This window comes from Chiloscyllium plagiosum, unplaced genomic scaffold (assembly GCF_037043375.1).
Source record: "Chiloscyllium plagiosum isolate Xiang-an unplaced genomic scaffold, Cpla_swu_hap1 HiC_scaffold_35, whole genome shotgun sequence".
Lineage (NCBI taxonomy): Eukaryota > Metazoa > Chordata > Chondrichthyes > Orectolobiformes > Hemiscylliidae > Chiloscyllium > Chiloscyllium plagiosum.
The window spans coordinates 65694910-65709887 of NW_028270173.1; the positions used below are offsets into that span (position 1 = coordinate 65694910).

The 14978-nt window shown below is 42.9% G+C and overlaps 1 protein-coding gene across 1 annotated transcript in view; it reads left to right on the plus strand.

The window, feature by feature from the left end:
* The window catches only part of LOC122541279 (complement C4-like), a 327363-nt gene that overhangs the window by 60095 nt on the left and 252290 nt on the right, over positions 1-14978 (plus strand). The window contains exons 10-12 of the mRNA XM_087979764.1: positions 682-797; positions 1450-1593; positions 14226-14423. Coding sequence (XP_087835890.1) covers positions 682-797; positions 1450-1593; positions 14226-14423 — 458 coding nt within the window. The remainder of the gene's footprint in view (positions 1-681; positions 798-1449; positions 1594-14225; positions 14424-14978) is intronic.

A 14978-nucleotide genomic window follows, 5' to 3' on the forward strand; every position in this document is an offset into this window, starting at 1 on the left:
TCCCTTGCCTATACATCTGCTCTTGATCTGTTCAATGTAACATGACAGACCTGATAGGGTGGGATTTCATGGAACTTAGATCAGAGTGGTGCTGGAAAAGCACAGCAGGTCAGGCAGCATCCGAGGAGCAGGAAAATCGACATTTCGGGCAAAAGCCCTTCATCGGGAATACAGGTAGGAAGCCTCCAGGGTGGAGACATAAATGATGTGGGGTGGGGGGACGCTGGGGAGAATGTAGAAAAGGGTACTATAGGTGAATGAGGGTGGGGATGAAGGTGATAGGTCAGAGGGGAGGGTGAGGGAAGGTAGCAAAGAGTCCAATAGGTGAATGTGGTGGGGATGGAGGTGATAGGTCAGAGGGGAGGGTGGATCAGATAGGTGGGAAAGAAGATAGGCAGGTAGGACAGGTCATGAGGACGGTGCTGAGTTGGAAGTTTGGAACTGAGGTAAGGTGGGGGGAGGGGAAATGAAGAAACTGGTGAAGTTCACATTGATGTCCTGGAGTTGAAGTGCAGGATTCACAATATCATTTCACTAGATTATTACATTCATTTTGCTGTGATTCACTTGCTGATCTTGTCCATCTGAGCGTGTCGAGTTCATAGGTTTCGTACCTACTGTCAAAGGAAGTCAGTCAGAAATCAAAACTGATGAATTTTCCGTGTCTCCGGCTGTGCACAGGTGGTGAGATGGAGGAGGTGGAACTCAGCAGCATAAAGTTTGTTTCTTCACCATACGTCATCGATTTATCAAAAAACAAGCGCTTCTTCTCTCCAAAGTCTTTTTTCACTGTCATCGTAAGTAAATCGTAAAGTGGTTGATATATTATTACATTCGACCCCAATCGAATCTTTCCTCTGCCATGCTTTAGCACAATTTGAAGATGCCGGTGTTGGACTGGGGTGTAAAAAGTTAAAAATCACACAACACCAGGTTATAGTCCAACAGGTTTAATTGGAAGCACACTAGCTTTCGGAGCGACGCTCCTTCATCAGGTGGTTGAAGGAGTGACGCTCCGAAAGCTAGTGTGCTTCCAATTAAACCTGTTGCACTATAACCTGGTGTTCTGTGATTTTTAACTTTATGCTTTAGCACAATGGCGAGAATCGCACTTGCTGCCAAGATAAATCCAGCTGATCACAATTTTCATCTGCACGTGTGGTCTTACTGAACAATCCCTTCGCATAGTCTCTGAGATTTGCAGATAGCAAAACAATATTATGACATAGGTGGCTGCCGTCACTTCAAGTGTAGCACTCTGCTGCTTTTGGAGTTTGCGAATTGAACACATCCCTGTGTTATAGATCCTACTTAAGAAGTTAACTAAGGTCATAATCTTAAAATACTCAAGAAATCTGATTGAAATAAGCCAGATTGATGTTTTGAATTGGTGGACAAGAATTTGAAAGAGATAGTCTTATGAACGATTTCAGTTAATTTTGTCAACAGACAACCATAACCTATCCGGATGGGACTCCAGCTGTCAATGTGTCAGTAAATATTGATGGAGACCAATCAACAAACACCAATGAGCAGGGCCTTGCTGTCTTTCAAAAGGAGACTCCAGCAAATGCAAGTGTTCTGAGTATCAAGGTAAGCACAAATGATTTTGGACATTAATAACCAAAATACATGTTATTTGTGTTGCAATTTGAAAACCAAAGCCAAAACTATAAAGTCATAATGTGGAGATGCTGGTGTTGGACTGGAGTGGACAATTTCAGAGGTCACCCCATACCAGGTTATCATCCAACAGGTTCATTTGAAATTATAAGCTTCTGAAGCCTTGCTCCTTCCATGGTGAAGGGCCCTCGGGACTTCATCTGATGAAGGAGCATCTCTCCGAAAGCTTGTCGTTTCGAATAAACTTGTTGGATCAAAGTTATAAAAAAACCTATTCTCTTTTGTTTTATGATTTGGAACCACCTGATGAAGGAGCGACGCTCTGAAAGCTAGTGCTTCCAATTAAATCTGTTGGATTATAAGCTGGTGTTGTGTTCTTTTGCTTTACTATTTCTTAACTGTCCAATTACTGCTTTACTGTCCAATTCTACTTTCTGCCTTTTTAACAGCTTTTGAGTTGTTACTTGTGAGTTTATAAAGCTTTAACAACCTTCGGTCTTGCAATACTATGGTTCTCCTTTGAAACAAGTAAAACACTGAAGTTCTTGAATGAGCAGAGATGCATATTCATCTTTGACCATTTTCAATGTAATGTACTTTTCTGGCAATCCTTCCCTCATACATAAGGAATTTCTTTTTTTGAAATCAAACATATGTTTGCCATTGCTTCACAAAACATAGAATCATAACGAGATTCATTTGTATAATGATCATATTCTGTGAGGATCATTGATGACAATGATACTAATTGTGCGCGATTCATTACGCAATATTAAATATTAACAAGTTTACAACCTTGGCTGGTGATACAATGTCACACTGACACACACATTCTAAAACTCGTCCTCTTCAGCACTCTTAGCAATTCTCTTGTCAGAAAGCAATGCATGTGCCCCAAGATCATCATGTTGCCTCTTCTAAAAGCTTCCATGATTTATTATTCAACGATCCTTCCAATATTACATGACTGTTAAGAATTTTTCTAAGAGATCCCATGAGCTCTTCATAGAATCCCTAGAGTGTGGAAATAGGCTATTCGAACCCAACAACTCCACACCAACCCTCTGAAGAGTATCCCATCCTATCCCTACATACTATGGGCAATTTAGCATGGCCAATCGACCTAACCTGCACATGTTTAAACCGTGGGACAAAATCAGAGCAGCCAGAGGAGACATGGGGCAAATGTGCAAGCTGCACACAGATAGTTGCTCAAGGTTGGAATTGAACTCAAACTCCTGGTGCTGTGGGACAGCAGCACTAACCACTGAGCCACCCTAGAATCAGAGCACTTCTGACTGATGTTATTCCTAAGTTCCAGCTACACTGAATCTTTATTATGATCTCCTGAAGACAGATTTATTTCACATGTGACTTAATGTCAACATTTACTAAGAGGAAACTCCTCCTTTGTGAATATTCTGCATGTCTTTACCAAAACTTGTGTGCCCTGGAATTTATTCACCAACTTGATAGTTTATAACCATTATAATGTCTATAACTCTGACCTCCAGTTCAGCTGGACCATCTCATATACCTCCCTCCCCCTTCCTGGACCTCTCCGTCTCCATTTCCGGTGATTGACTCGACATGGACACCTACTTCAAGCCCACCAAATCCTACAGCTATAAAAAAATTCCTGATAAAGGGCTTATGCCTGAAACATCAATTCTCTTGCTCCTCAGATGCTGCCTGATATGTTGTGCTTTTCCACCACCACGTTTTCAGCTAACATGTGTAATGTCAATTAGAGCAAAATAATTTCAATCCAATTATGACACTAATTAATTTATTTTATTGCATATGTGCCTTCAAATAAAGGCTAACTTAATTTATTTAATGTCTACTTTCTGCAAAGATAATTTTCTGTGATGTACAGTTTTAGTTAATGGTTTTTGTCCCTCATTTTCTGAAGCTGCTTCTCTTTACTCATGTCACTACACTGTTCTGATCTTTTCATTTTTCTTTCATTTCTATATCATTCTTCTCACAAGACAACCCTTTTGGACCTCTGTTAGTTTAACTCGATGCCCATAAGTAATAGAATATGGAACGTACAGCACATGAATAGGCCCTTCTCCTACCACATCTTTGTCGATTCCATTCTAAACTAATCCCATGTGCTTGTACATAGCTTACATTTCTTTATTCATAAAATATTTATTTATGTGGCTAAGTGACACTTAAATGTTCCTTTGTCATATCTACCTCTACCACCAGAGACCTGGGTTCAATTCCCACCTCAGGCAACTGTCTGTGTGGAGTTTGCATATTCTCCCCGTGTCTGTGTGGGTTTCCTCCAGGTGCTTCCCACAGTCCAAAGATGTACAGGTCAGGTGAATTGGCCATGCTAAATTGCCCGTAGTGTTAGATGAAGAGGTAAACGTAGGGGAATGGGTCTGGGTGGGTTGCTCTTCGGAGGGTCGGTGTGGACTTGTTGGGCCGAAGAGCCTGTTTCCACACTGTAAGTAATCTAATCTAAAAGTAATCTAATCTAAAAACACCTCCCTTGCAAAAAATGTGTCTCAAGTATCTCCTTTAAACTTTCCCGCTCTCACCCTGATTGGATGCCATGAAGTATTTGACATTTGGCCCTGGTAAAAAATTTGAACTAAGCACCTTATCCATGCCTGTCATAATTTCATATCCTTCTATCAAGTCACCATTCAATCTCCGAATCTCCAGTGAAAATGATCCAAGTTTATCCAATCTCTTCTTATATCTAACCTAGTACACTGCAATGTAGGCAATATCTTGGTAAGTCTTTTCAGCACCTCTCCAAAACTTTCACACCTTTTCTGTAATGTGGTGGCCAGAACTGAACACAGTACTCCACACGTGGCCGAATGACATTTTTATACGGCTGCAACTGACTTGCCAACTTTTATATTCAGTTCCCCAACCAATGAAGGCAAGCATGCCGTATACCTTCTTTATCACATTATCCAGATGTTAGATTTAGATTAGATTCCCTACAGCATGGAAACAGGCCCTTCGGCCCAACAAGTCCACACCGACCCGCCGAAGCGCAACCCACCCAGACTCATTTCCCCTCTGACTAATATATCTAACACTATGGGCAATTTAGCATGGCCAATTCACCTAACCTGCACATTTTTTTTTGGAATGTGGGAGGAAACCGGAGCACCTGGAGGAAACCCACGCAGACCCGGGGAGAATGTGCAAACTCCACCCAGAGAGTCGACTGAGGCGGGAATTGAACCCGGGTCTCTGGCGTTGTGAGGCAGCAGTGCTAACCACTGTTGCCATTCTCAGGGAGTTGTAGACTTGCATCTCAGGATCCCTGTGATCAATCCTCCTAACGGCCCTACCATTTACTGTATATTTATCTCTTGCAGTTGGCATCCCAAAATGCATCACTTCAGTGTTGTCTGGATTAAACTTCGTCTGCAATTTCTCCCTCCAACTTGACAACTGATTCTTCTGTCTTCTTAAACAACCTTCCTCACTATCCATAACTCCACCAATTTTTGTAACACCTACAAGATTACGAAACAGACCACCTACGATTTAAACCGTCACATTTATTTTTATATGACAAAGAACAGAGGTCCAAGCGCTAATCTTTATGGAACACCACTGTTCTCAAACCTTCAGTTAGAAAAAGACACCCCTCCACTGTTACCCTCTGTCTTCTATGAACGAGCCAATTTTGTATCCAAGTTACCGATTTACCATGGACCCAGTGTGACTTATTCTTTTGGTACAGCCTACCATGAGGTACCTTGTCAAATGCTTCAGTAAAGTCCATAATGGAGACATCCACGTCCCTACCTTCATCACTCTTGCTTAACACTTCCTCAAAATACTGAACCAAGTTTGATTAGATTCCCTACAGTGTGGAAACAGGCACTTCAGCACACCGTCCACACCAACCCTCCGAAGAGTAATATGCCCAGACCCATTTCCCTCTGACTAATGTAACACTATAGGCAATTTAACATGGCCAATTCACCTAACTTGCACATCTATTGGACTGTGGGAGGAAACTGGAGCAATCAGAGGACACCCACACAGACACGGGGAGAATGTTCAAACTCCACACAGCCAGTTGCCAAAGGCTGGAATCAAGCCTCGGGTCCCTGGCACTATGAGGCAGCAGTGCTAACCACTGGGCCACCGTGCAGCCCCATGCATGTGAAACATGAATTTAACTCCACCAATCCATGCTCACCATCCCTCAAATGTCTCTATTATTTTCCAAATATGAGCAAGTTCTGCACCTAAGAATCTTGTGCAATAATTTCCCTATCATTGACGTAAGGCTCACTGGACTATCATTTCCCACATTACCTTCATCGCCCTTCTTAAACAAAGCAACAACATTGACTATTCTCCAGTCTTCTGAGACACTGCCTGTAGCTTAAAAAGATAGAAAGATCTCTGACAAAGCCCCAACAAGCTTCTCCCTTGCCCCACTCAGTATCCTTGGATAGATCAAATCAAGCCCTGCAGATTTACCTAACTTAAGATTTTTCACAACACCCAACAATTCCTCCTCCTTAACGTCAACATGCCCCAGAATACCAACATACCCATTCCTTGTGCTACCATCATCCATGCTCTCCTTGTTCAATACCAATTTAAGAACCTCACCCAGATTCAGAACCTCACCCACTTCCTCTGGCTACTGATAGAAATCACCTTTTTTGTCACTGAGTGGATATACCGTTTCATGAGCTAGCCTCCTGTTCCTGATATAATATACATATTCTTGGGGTTCTGCTTAATTCTACTTGCCAAATACATTTTAGGTCCATTTTAGTCCTTCTAACTTCTTGTTTAATTTGTTTCTGCTTCCTTTGTATTCCTCAAGAGCCCTGCCTGATTTCAGTTTTGATTTCAGTTCTGTAAACCTTACATAAAGAATATAGAACATAGAACAATACAACGCAGAAGAGGCCCTTCAGCCCTCGATATTGTGCCGACCTGTGAACTAATCTAAGCCTATCCCCCTACACTATCCCACATTCATCCATATGCTAATCCAAGGATTGTTTAAATGCCACTAATGTGGCTGAGTTAACTACATTGGCATACAGGCCATTCCACGCCCTTACCACTCTCTGAGTAAAGAACCTGCCTCTGACATCTGTCTTAAATCTATCACACCTCAATTTGCAGCTATGCCCCCTCGTACAAGGCAATGTCATCATCCTAAGAAAAAGACTCTCACTGTCCACCCTATCTAATCCTCTGATCATCTTGTATGTCTCTATTAAATCCCCTCTTAGCCTTCTTCTGTCCAATGAGAACAGACTCAGGTGCCTCAGCCTTTCCTCATAAGACCTTCATTCCAGATCAGGCAACATCCTGGTAAATCTCCTCTGCACTTTTCCAATGCTTCCATTTTATTCTGTACCATTGAACTCTCAATAGCTTTTATCATCCAGTGTTCTTGATTCTTGCCCTCGTTATCTTTCATTCTCACAGAAAAATGCTGATCCTGAACTCTGACAATTGGCATTTGAAAGACGCCAACATGTCAAATGTGGATTTTCCCTCAAACAGTTGCTGCCCCCCCAGTCTAATTCCTCCATTTCCTACCTAATACTGTTGCAATTAGCATCCTGCTTATTCCACACTTTAACCAGAAAACCAAGCTTATCCTAACCCATGATAATCTTCAAACTTACAGAATTTTGATCAATGTTCCCAAAATGCTCTTCAACTAAACTTTTACTCACCTGATCAGGCTTTTCTCCCCATAGAAGGTCTGCCTAGGATGGCCCCTTTCCTCATTGTACTGTCTGCAGATTAGGAGAAAGTGAGGACTGCAGATGCTGGAGATCAGAGATGAGAATGTGGTGCTGGAAAAGCACAGCAGGTCAGGCAACATGCGAGGAGCAGGAGAGTCGATGTTTCGGGCATAAGCCCTTCATCAGCCCTACATTAGTCGTAGAGCTGTACAGCATGGAAACAATTCCTTCAGTCCAACTTGTCCATACCGACCAGATATCCTAAATTAATCTAATCCCATTTGCCAGCATTTGGCCGATATCCCTCTGAACCCTTCCTATTCACATATCCACCTAGATGCCTTTTAAATGTTATAATTGTACCAGCCTCTACCACTTCCTCTGGCAGCACATTCCATATCTGCAACACCCTCTGTCCCTTTTTCGGTCCCTTTTAAACCTTTCCCCTCTCATCTTAAACCTCTGCCTTCTAGTTTTGGATTCCCCTGACCCTTGTGAGTAGACCGTGTCTATCACCCTATCTCTGCCCCTCTATGAGGTCACCCCTCAGGCATCAGGTGCTCCAGAGATAACAGCCCCAGCCTATTGAAACCCTCCAACCCTGGCAACATCCTTGGAAAGCTTTTCTGAACCATTTCACATTTCACAACATCCATCCTATGGCACAGAGACCAGAATTGTATGCAGTATTCCAATCGTGGCCTAACCAATGCCCTGTACTGCCGCAACATGACCTCCCAACTCCTATACCCAATATACCCAGTAAAGGCAAGCAAACCAAATGCCTTTTTCACTATCCTGTCTACCTGTGACTCCACGTTCAAGGAGCTATGATCCTGCACTCCAAGGTCTCTTTGTTCAGCAACATGTTCAGGACCTTACCATTATACCCTGCCCTGATTTGTCTTTCCAAAATGCAGCACCACACATTTATCCTTGGCCCATTGGTCCATTTGATCATGATCCCGTTGTACTCTGAGGTAATCTTTTCTGTCCACTGCATCTCTGATTTTGGTGTCATCTGCAAATTTATTAACCATACCTCATGTGTTCATATCCAAATCATTTATATAAAAGATGAAAAAAACCAGTGGACCCAGCACCGATCCTTATGGCACACTCCTGGTCACAGGCCTCAAGACTGAAAAACAACCTTCCACCATCACCCAATGTTGTTTCAAGCAATTTCATGGATGCACCGAAATGTGGTTGCAGCTAAACCCATGGCACTTAATGAGCCCCAGTCAATATTGGGGAAGTTAAACTCATGCATGAGAACAATCCTGCTGTTTTAACATCTTTCCATGATTTGCTTACGTACCTGCCCCTCTATGTCCCACTGGCTGTTAGGTGACCTTTCATTTAACCCCTCATAATGATTGTACCTTTCCTATTCCCGAGTTCTCCCCATATAGTTTCTCTTGATGAGCCCTGCAAAATGTCCCCTCTGAGAGTGATTCTCTCTTTCATTTGTATTGTTATGCCCTTTCACTTGTTATATTACTCTGTAGCTCTCCTGAAACATCTAAATGCTGGAAGGTTAAGCTGTGAGTCCTATTCTTCTCTCAACCAAGTTAATGTGATATCCCATATACTAATCCCAACTCGAAGTTCAGCTGCTTTACCTGTTATACTCTTTGTATTATACACGTAGGACCGCCAATCCTGCTGTGTTAATTAACCCACACTGCCTCTTCTTTCTGTTTAGACTTACTTGACTGAACCTCTACCTTTTCCTGAATCATTCCAGGTGCTGACTTACTGTTCTCATTCCCATCCCCGTAACATTAGTCTAAAGCCTCCTAAGTGGAACGAGCAAATTGACCTTCAAGTACGCAGTGCATCCTGGTGTCTGGGATGCTTCTAAAAATATGAAAAGAATGGCAAGTGAAATTATCTCGGGCCTGCTCATGAAGTTCCTGCCTTCCGTGGAACATTGAGTCTTGCTGCATGATTTGAGAATTACAAACCTTGCAATCTGTAGCAAAGAAATTGTATAAATGTGGACTCTCAATTTGAGTTTAATGATTGACATATGCTATAAATCTTATCTCCAAGCAAAATTAACAACCACTCAGACAAATAAACTTTTTCGGTGCAATGCATTTCTTTAGATCAGACAGAACAGCTGGGTGTTTCAGGTATGAACGAAGAGCTGACTGTTGTAGAAACTGTTGTTGATGTGCAGTTGATGGATGTACAAATACTTGTGTTTATAATTCCACACAGCAGACTGGAGATAAGAGAACACTTTTAGAACGTATAGCATTGTAGGAGGATAGCTACAATATTTGCCTACAGAAAATAGATATTATGTATAATGAATATTTATGAACTGAAAAAATATCAGGAGGAGAATTTCCCAGGTTTGGTGTTGCTTACTATGTTCGTTCTTAACTATTGGCTAAGTGAACCTCAGGGCCAGAGCTGCTGGTGTGTTCATGGTGGAGCATTCACAATGCTGCATATGTTCAACAATGCCGTCACACCACAGGTGAAAAATGAGCATGCTGAAAAGGCATGGGTGAAAAGCCAGCAGAGGAGAGGAGGTCAGGGGGTACAGAAGCCCCTGCAGCCATTTCCTTTCTAACAGACTTGGATACAGTTTGTATATCTTTGGAATCAGTGGTTTATGCAGTGGAAAGCAGTGGGAGCCAACATCATGGTGTGTCTGCTGAGCATGATGAAAGGTGCAGCAATGGTATTGAGGGATTTAACTATCAGGAGAACAGAGAGGTACTTATTGTTGTCTCAATGAGACTGCATCATGGCAAGTTGCCTCAGGATGTCACTGAATTCTGAAGGCCGTCAGCAAACTGCGCTGTATGTTTTAATTAATGGCGTAGGCAGCAAAAAGGATGAGTTCCTGCAAGGAAAGTTTGGGAAGCTCAGAAGTCTATAATAGCACGTTAGTGCCACCTGCTGGTGTGTGTAGAAATGGAAGGTTAGTCCAAATGAATGTCTGTTTGGAAGGAGAGCAGAAGAAGGATGGCTTGAGATTTCAAGGATGTGAGGCTGATTTGGGATCGGGAAGACATGTATAAGGTGAATGGATTGCAATTGGTTGGATCAGTTTATTGGAATTGAAAGGGATCAGCATTCTTGCAGGGAAGTTTTTGGAGAAGTTATAGACAAATCCCATGAAGTGTGGAAGCCTGTTAGAAAGCTCAGTAAAGGAAATGCATGGCCAAATGTTGAAGAGACAGCAAATGACTCAGGAAAGCACATCAATTATAACGCCGGTAAAAATATAAAAGGTTTTGTCAAAGTTGCATGAATAAAAACTTTAATGAAAGGTGTTTGACGAGCAAGGTGAATGAGGAGAAAGTGAGGTCTGCAGATGCTGGAGATCAGAGCTGAAAATGTGTTGCTGGAAAAGCGCAGCAGGTCAGGCAGCATCCAAGGAGCAGGAGAATCGACGTTTCGGGCATAAGCCCTTCTTCAGGAATGAGGAAAGTTTGTCCAGCAGGCTAAGATAAAAGGTAGGGAGGAGGGACTTGGGGGAGGGGCGTCGGAAATGCGATAGGTGGAAAGAGGTCAAGGTGAGGGTGATAGGTCAGACTGGGGTGGGGGCGGAGAGGTCAGGAAGAAGATTGCAGGTTAGGAAGGCGGTGCTGAATTCGATGGATTTGACTGAGACAAGGTGGGGGGAGGGAAAATGAGGAAACTGGTGAAATCCGAGTTCATCCCTTGTGGTTGGAGGGTTCCTAGGCGGAAGATGAGGCGCTCTTCTTCCAACCGTCGTTTTGTTGTGGTCTGGCGATGGAGGAGTCCAAAGACCTGCATATCCTTGGTGGAGTGGGAGGGGGAATTGAAATGTTGAGCCACAGGGTGGTTGGGTTGGTTGGTCCGGGTGTCCCAGAGGACCGACCGACTCAGGCGACCGAATCAACACGGACATCTACTACAAACCGACCGACTCAGGCGACCGAATCAACACGGACATCTACTACAAACTGACCGACTCCCACAGCTACTTGGACTACACCTCCTCTCATCCTACCCCCTGTAAAAACGCCATTCCATTCTCCCAATTCCTTCGACTCCGTCGCATCTGCTCCCAGGAGGACCAGTTCCAAACACGCACATCCCAGATGGCCTCCTTCTTCAAGGACCGCAATTTCTCCCCCAACGTGGTCGACGATGCCCTCCACCGCATGTCTTCCACTTCCCGCTCCTCCGCCCTTGAGCCTCGCCCCTCCAACCGCCACCAGGAGAGAACCTCACTGATCCTCACCTACCACCCCACCAATCTCCATGTTCAGCGCATCATCCGCCGTCATTTCCGCCACCTCCAAACGGACCCCACCACCAAGGATATATTTCCCTCCCCTCCCCTATCAGCATTCCGTAAAGACCACTCCCTCCGTGACTCCCTCGTCAGGTCCACACCCCCCACCAACCCAACCTCCACTCCTGGCACCTTCCCCTGCAACCGCAGGAGGTGCAAGACTTGCGCCCACACCTCCCCCCTCACCTCCCTCCAAGGCCCCAAAGGAAACTTCCATATCCGCCACAGATTCACCTGCACCTCCACACACATCATCTATTGCATCCTCTGCACCCGATGTGGCCTCCTCTATATTGGGGAGAAAGGCCGCCTCCTTGCGGAGCATTTCAGAGAACACCTCTGGGACACCCGGACCAACCAACCCAACCACCCTGTGGCTCAACATTTCAATTCCCCCTCCCATTCCACCAAGGATATGCAGATCTTTGGACTCCTCCATTGCCAGACCACAACAAAACGACGGTTGGAGGAAGAGCGCCTCATCTTCCGCCTAGGAACCCTCCAACCACAAGGGATGAACTCGGATTTCACCAGTTTCCTCATTTCCCCTCCCCCCACCTTGTCTCAGTCTAATCCATCGAATTCAGCACCGCCTTCCTAACCTGCAATCTTCTTCCCGACCTCTCCGCCCCCATCCCAGTCTGACCTATCACCTTGACCTTTTTCCACCTATCACATTTCCGACGCCCCTCCCCCAAGTCCCTCCTCCCTACCTTTTATCTTAGCCTGCTGGACAAACTTTCCTCATTCCTGAAGAAGGGCTTTGCCCGAAACGTCGATTCTCCTGTTCCCTGGATGCTGCCTGACCTGCTGCACTTTTCGAGCAAGGTGAATGAGTTGAGGGTACAAATTAAAACATGGGACATGATGTTACTACATCATTAATCTAAGGGACAACTTTTTCACAGAGAGGGTGATGCGTGTGTGGAATGAGCTGCCAAAGGAAGTGGTGGAGGTTGGTACAATTACAATATTTAAAACTATGCCTTGGCTTATAAAGGGAAGTACCACAATTGCCTTCTTGACCACATTCCGTAACTTCCACAAAACCTGAAGGGACCGGTGGAGATGCAGACCATGTTTCTATTGACTGTGGGAACAGACCACCACAGGCGTAAATCTTTTAAGTAATAGAAGGTGCCAAGTGCATTTAAGTTCTGGCTAATGAAGTAATGTCTTGTTAAAAGCCAAAAGAATACACAAACAGACAAATAATGTTAAATTGAGTGAAGCACTGTTTCATTATTTCTTGTTATGTTGCTTTGACTTCACCTTCAAGCCGCCATTGTCAATTCCTTCATGGATATTAATAGTTTCTCTGATTAACTCTGTCAAGACACATCATGATGTTGATACTTTAATAAATCGTGCATCAGCCTTATTTTCAAGTAAGACTGCACAAGCAATTTGTGCAAGTTTACCACAATATCTTTGCTCTATTTATTTTTTTTTATCAAAGCTTAATATGCTTCCACAATAATTCTCATGAACTGTCTTGCATACTCAGTGATTTCTAGATTTGTGTAGTCTTTACATTCCTGCAACTTTCTCAGCATTGGGATGTTTAAAGTATGTTTTCTCTCCAGTTTTTCTACTAAAATAAACTACCTTCCCTTCTTCCAGAAGACAGCATCGAATTGGAGAATAACAAAATAATTATGGTGAAACGGAAGGCACTATTTCTACTCTCTGGTGCCAGTCTCCTCCTTCTTCTCCCTAGCCATACATACTATTTCTATTCAAATAACCAGCCAATGCTCTCTTGAATGCTTCAATTGGCACTGCTTTCAGCACATTTCCAGGTGGTACAATTGATACCCTCACTATCCACAGTTTGGAAAAATATGTATTTTTTTTATCACATCACCCCTTCTCACTTTGCACATCACCTTAAATCGTATACCTCTCCTTAATTTATTTTTACAAGCAGTAACAGCTTCTTTCTATCTCTACACAACCCACCCAATGATGTTGAAAATATATCTGAAATCTCCTCTTAATCTTCTCCTTCCAAGGAGAACAGCCCCAAATTCAAAAATCCAATCAGTCAACTGAGCTTTCTCTTTCCCTGGAACCATTCTTGTAAATCACATCTTGATGAATACATTTACAATTTGATATCGACTGAGGAAATAAAAGCTGCCTGTATGCAAACAAAACCAACAGGTATCTTTTTTTTACAGAACACCAATACAGGTCAAATTGGTCTTAGATGAGAAAACAATTCAGCTTTTGTTATCAGTTATCGATTATCTTTAGTGTGGATATGTTACAAAATAAATAGAATATTCATGGCTGTGTAAGAGCTGTGGTGTATGATTCAACTTTGATGGACCTTCTAAAGGGGACTTCATTCTCTAATACAGTTGACATAAATAATTAACAAATACGTGAACAGGGCAATATCACATCATTGCAATGTAAATGATCAAGGATGTCTTGAACTATACTGTTGAGACCTACCAACAACAATGTCACTCACTGAATAATGGGTTTAAAACTCCATTTTCACAGTAGCAACAAAATGCCTTTGATCAGGTATGATGAACCGGGATCTCAATTGCATTATCATTGTGTTTTTTTTTGTTTAGGTGACGGCTGGTGATGGGAAATCTGGGACAGAATCCCAAGAAACAATGGTGACAGCAACTGTCTATCAATCTCCCAGCAAGAGTTTTCTTCATATAGAGGCACCTCACAAGGTGCAGAAGGCGGGTCAATACATGATTATAGAATTGACAGCTATCACAGAACTGGGCAGCAGAGACATTGATTACTTTTATTATACTGTAAGTAGAATTATACAAAATTATGACTTGCTTACTTTTTTTAAAAAAGAAAAAGACATTAGGCAGGACAATAATCCATTGGTGGTTTGAAGTTACTTTTCCACAAGTACAATGCCGACTGAAATATAAGTTTTTACTGGGATACGAGAAGCACCCACACTCTTGTCTCTGTAATTGTGCTGTGGAATCTTCTACGTCCACTTAGATATGCAGAGAGAATCGCATTTTAATAAGGCAACCAAAAGCAATATGACCAGCAGAGCAGTCCTCCTTTGTTTTGAGAAAAAAATGTATTGTCAGCCTATATTATTCACACAAGTCACTTGAAAAGGCCTGAAATTGTTGCACATATAAAAGACGTTCTATCTGTGGATCTTATACAGGGATTATCCATGAAATCAGTGAAATAATTGGAATGGCGGGTTTGACTGCAAACATGCTTTGCTGCGGCCAGCATAATATGATGTCACAATTTGTAGACTGATAATTTGTCAGCAGATATTTTGTGCCTTCCTGAATGCCAGGGAATAGGAACCAAATATCAGAAGGGGAAAA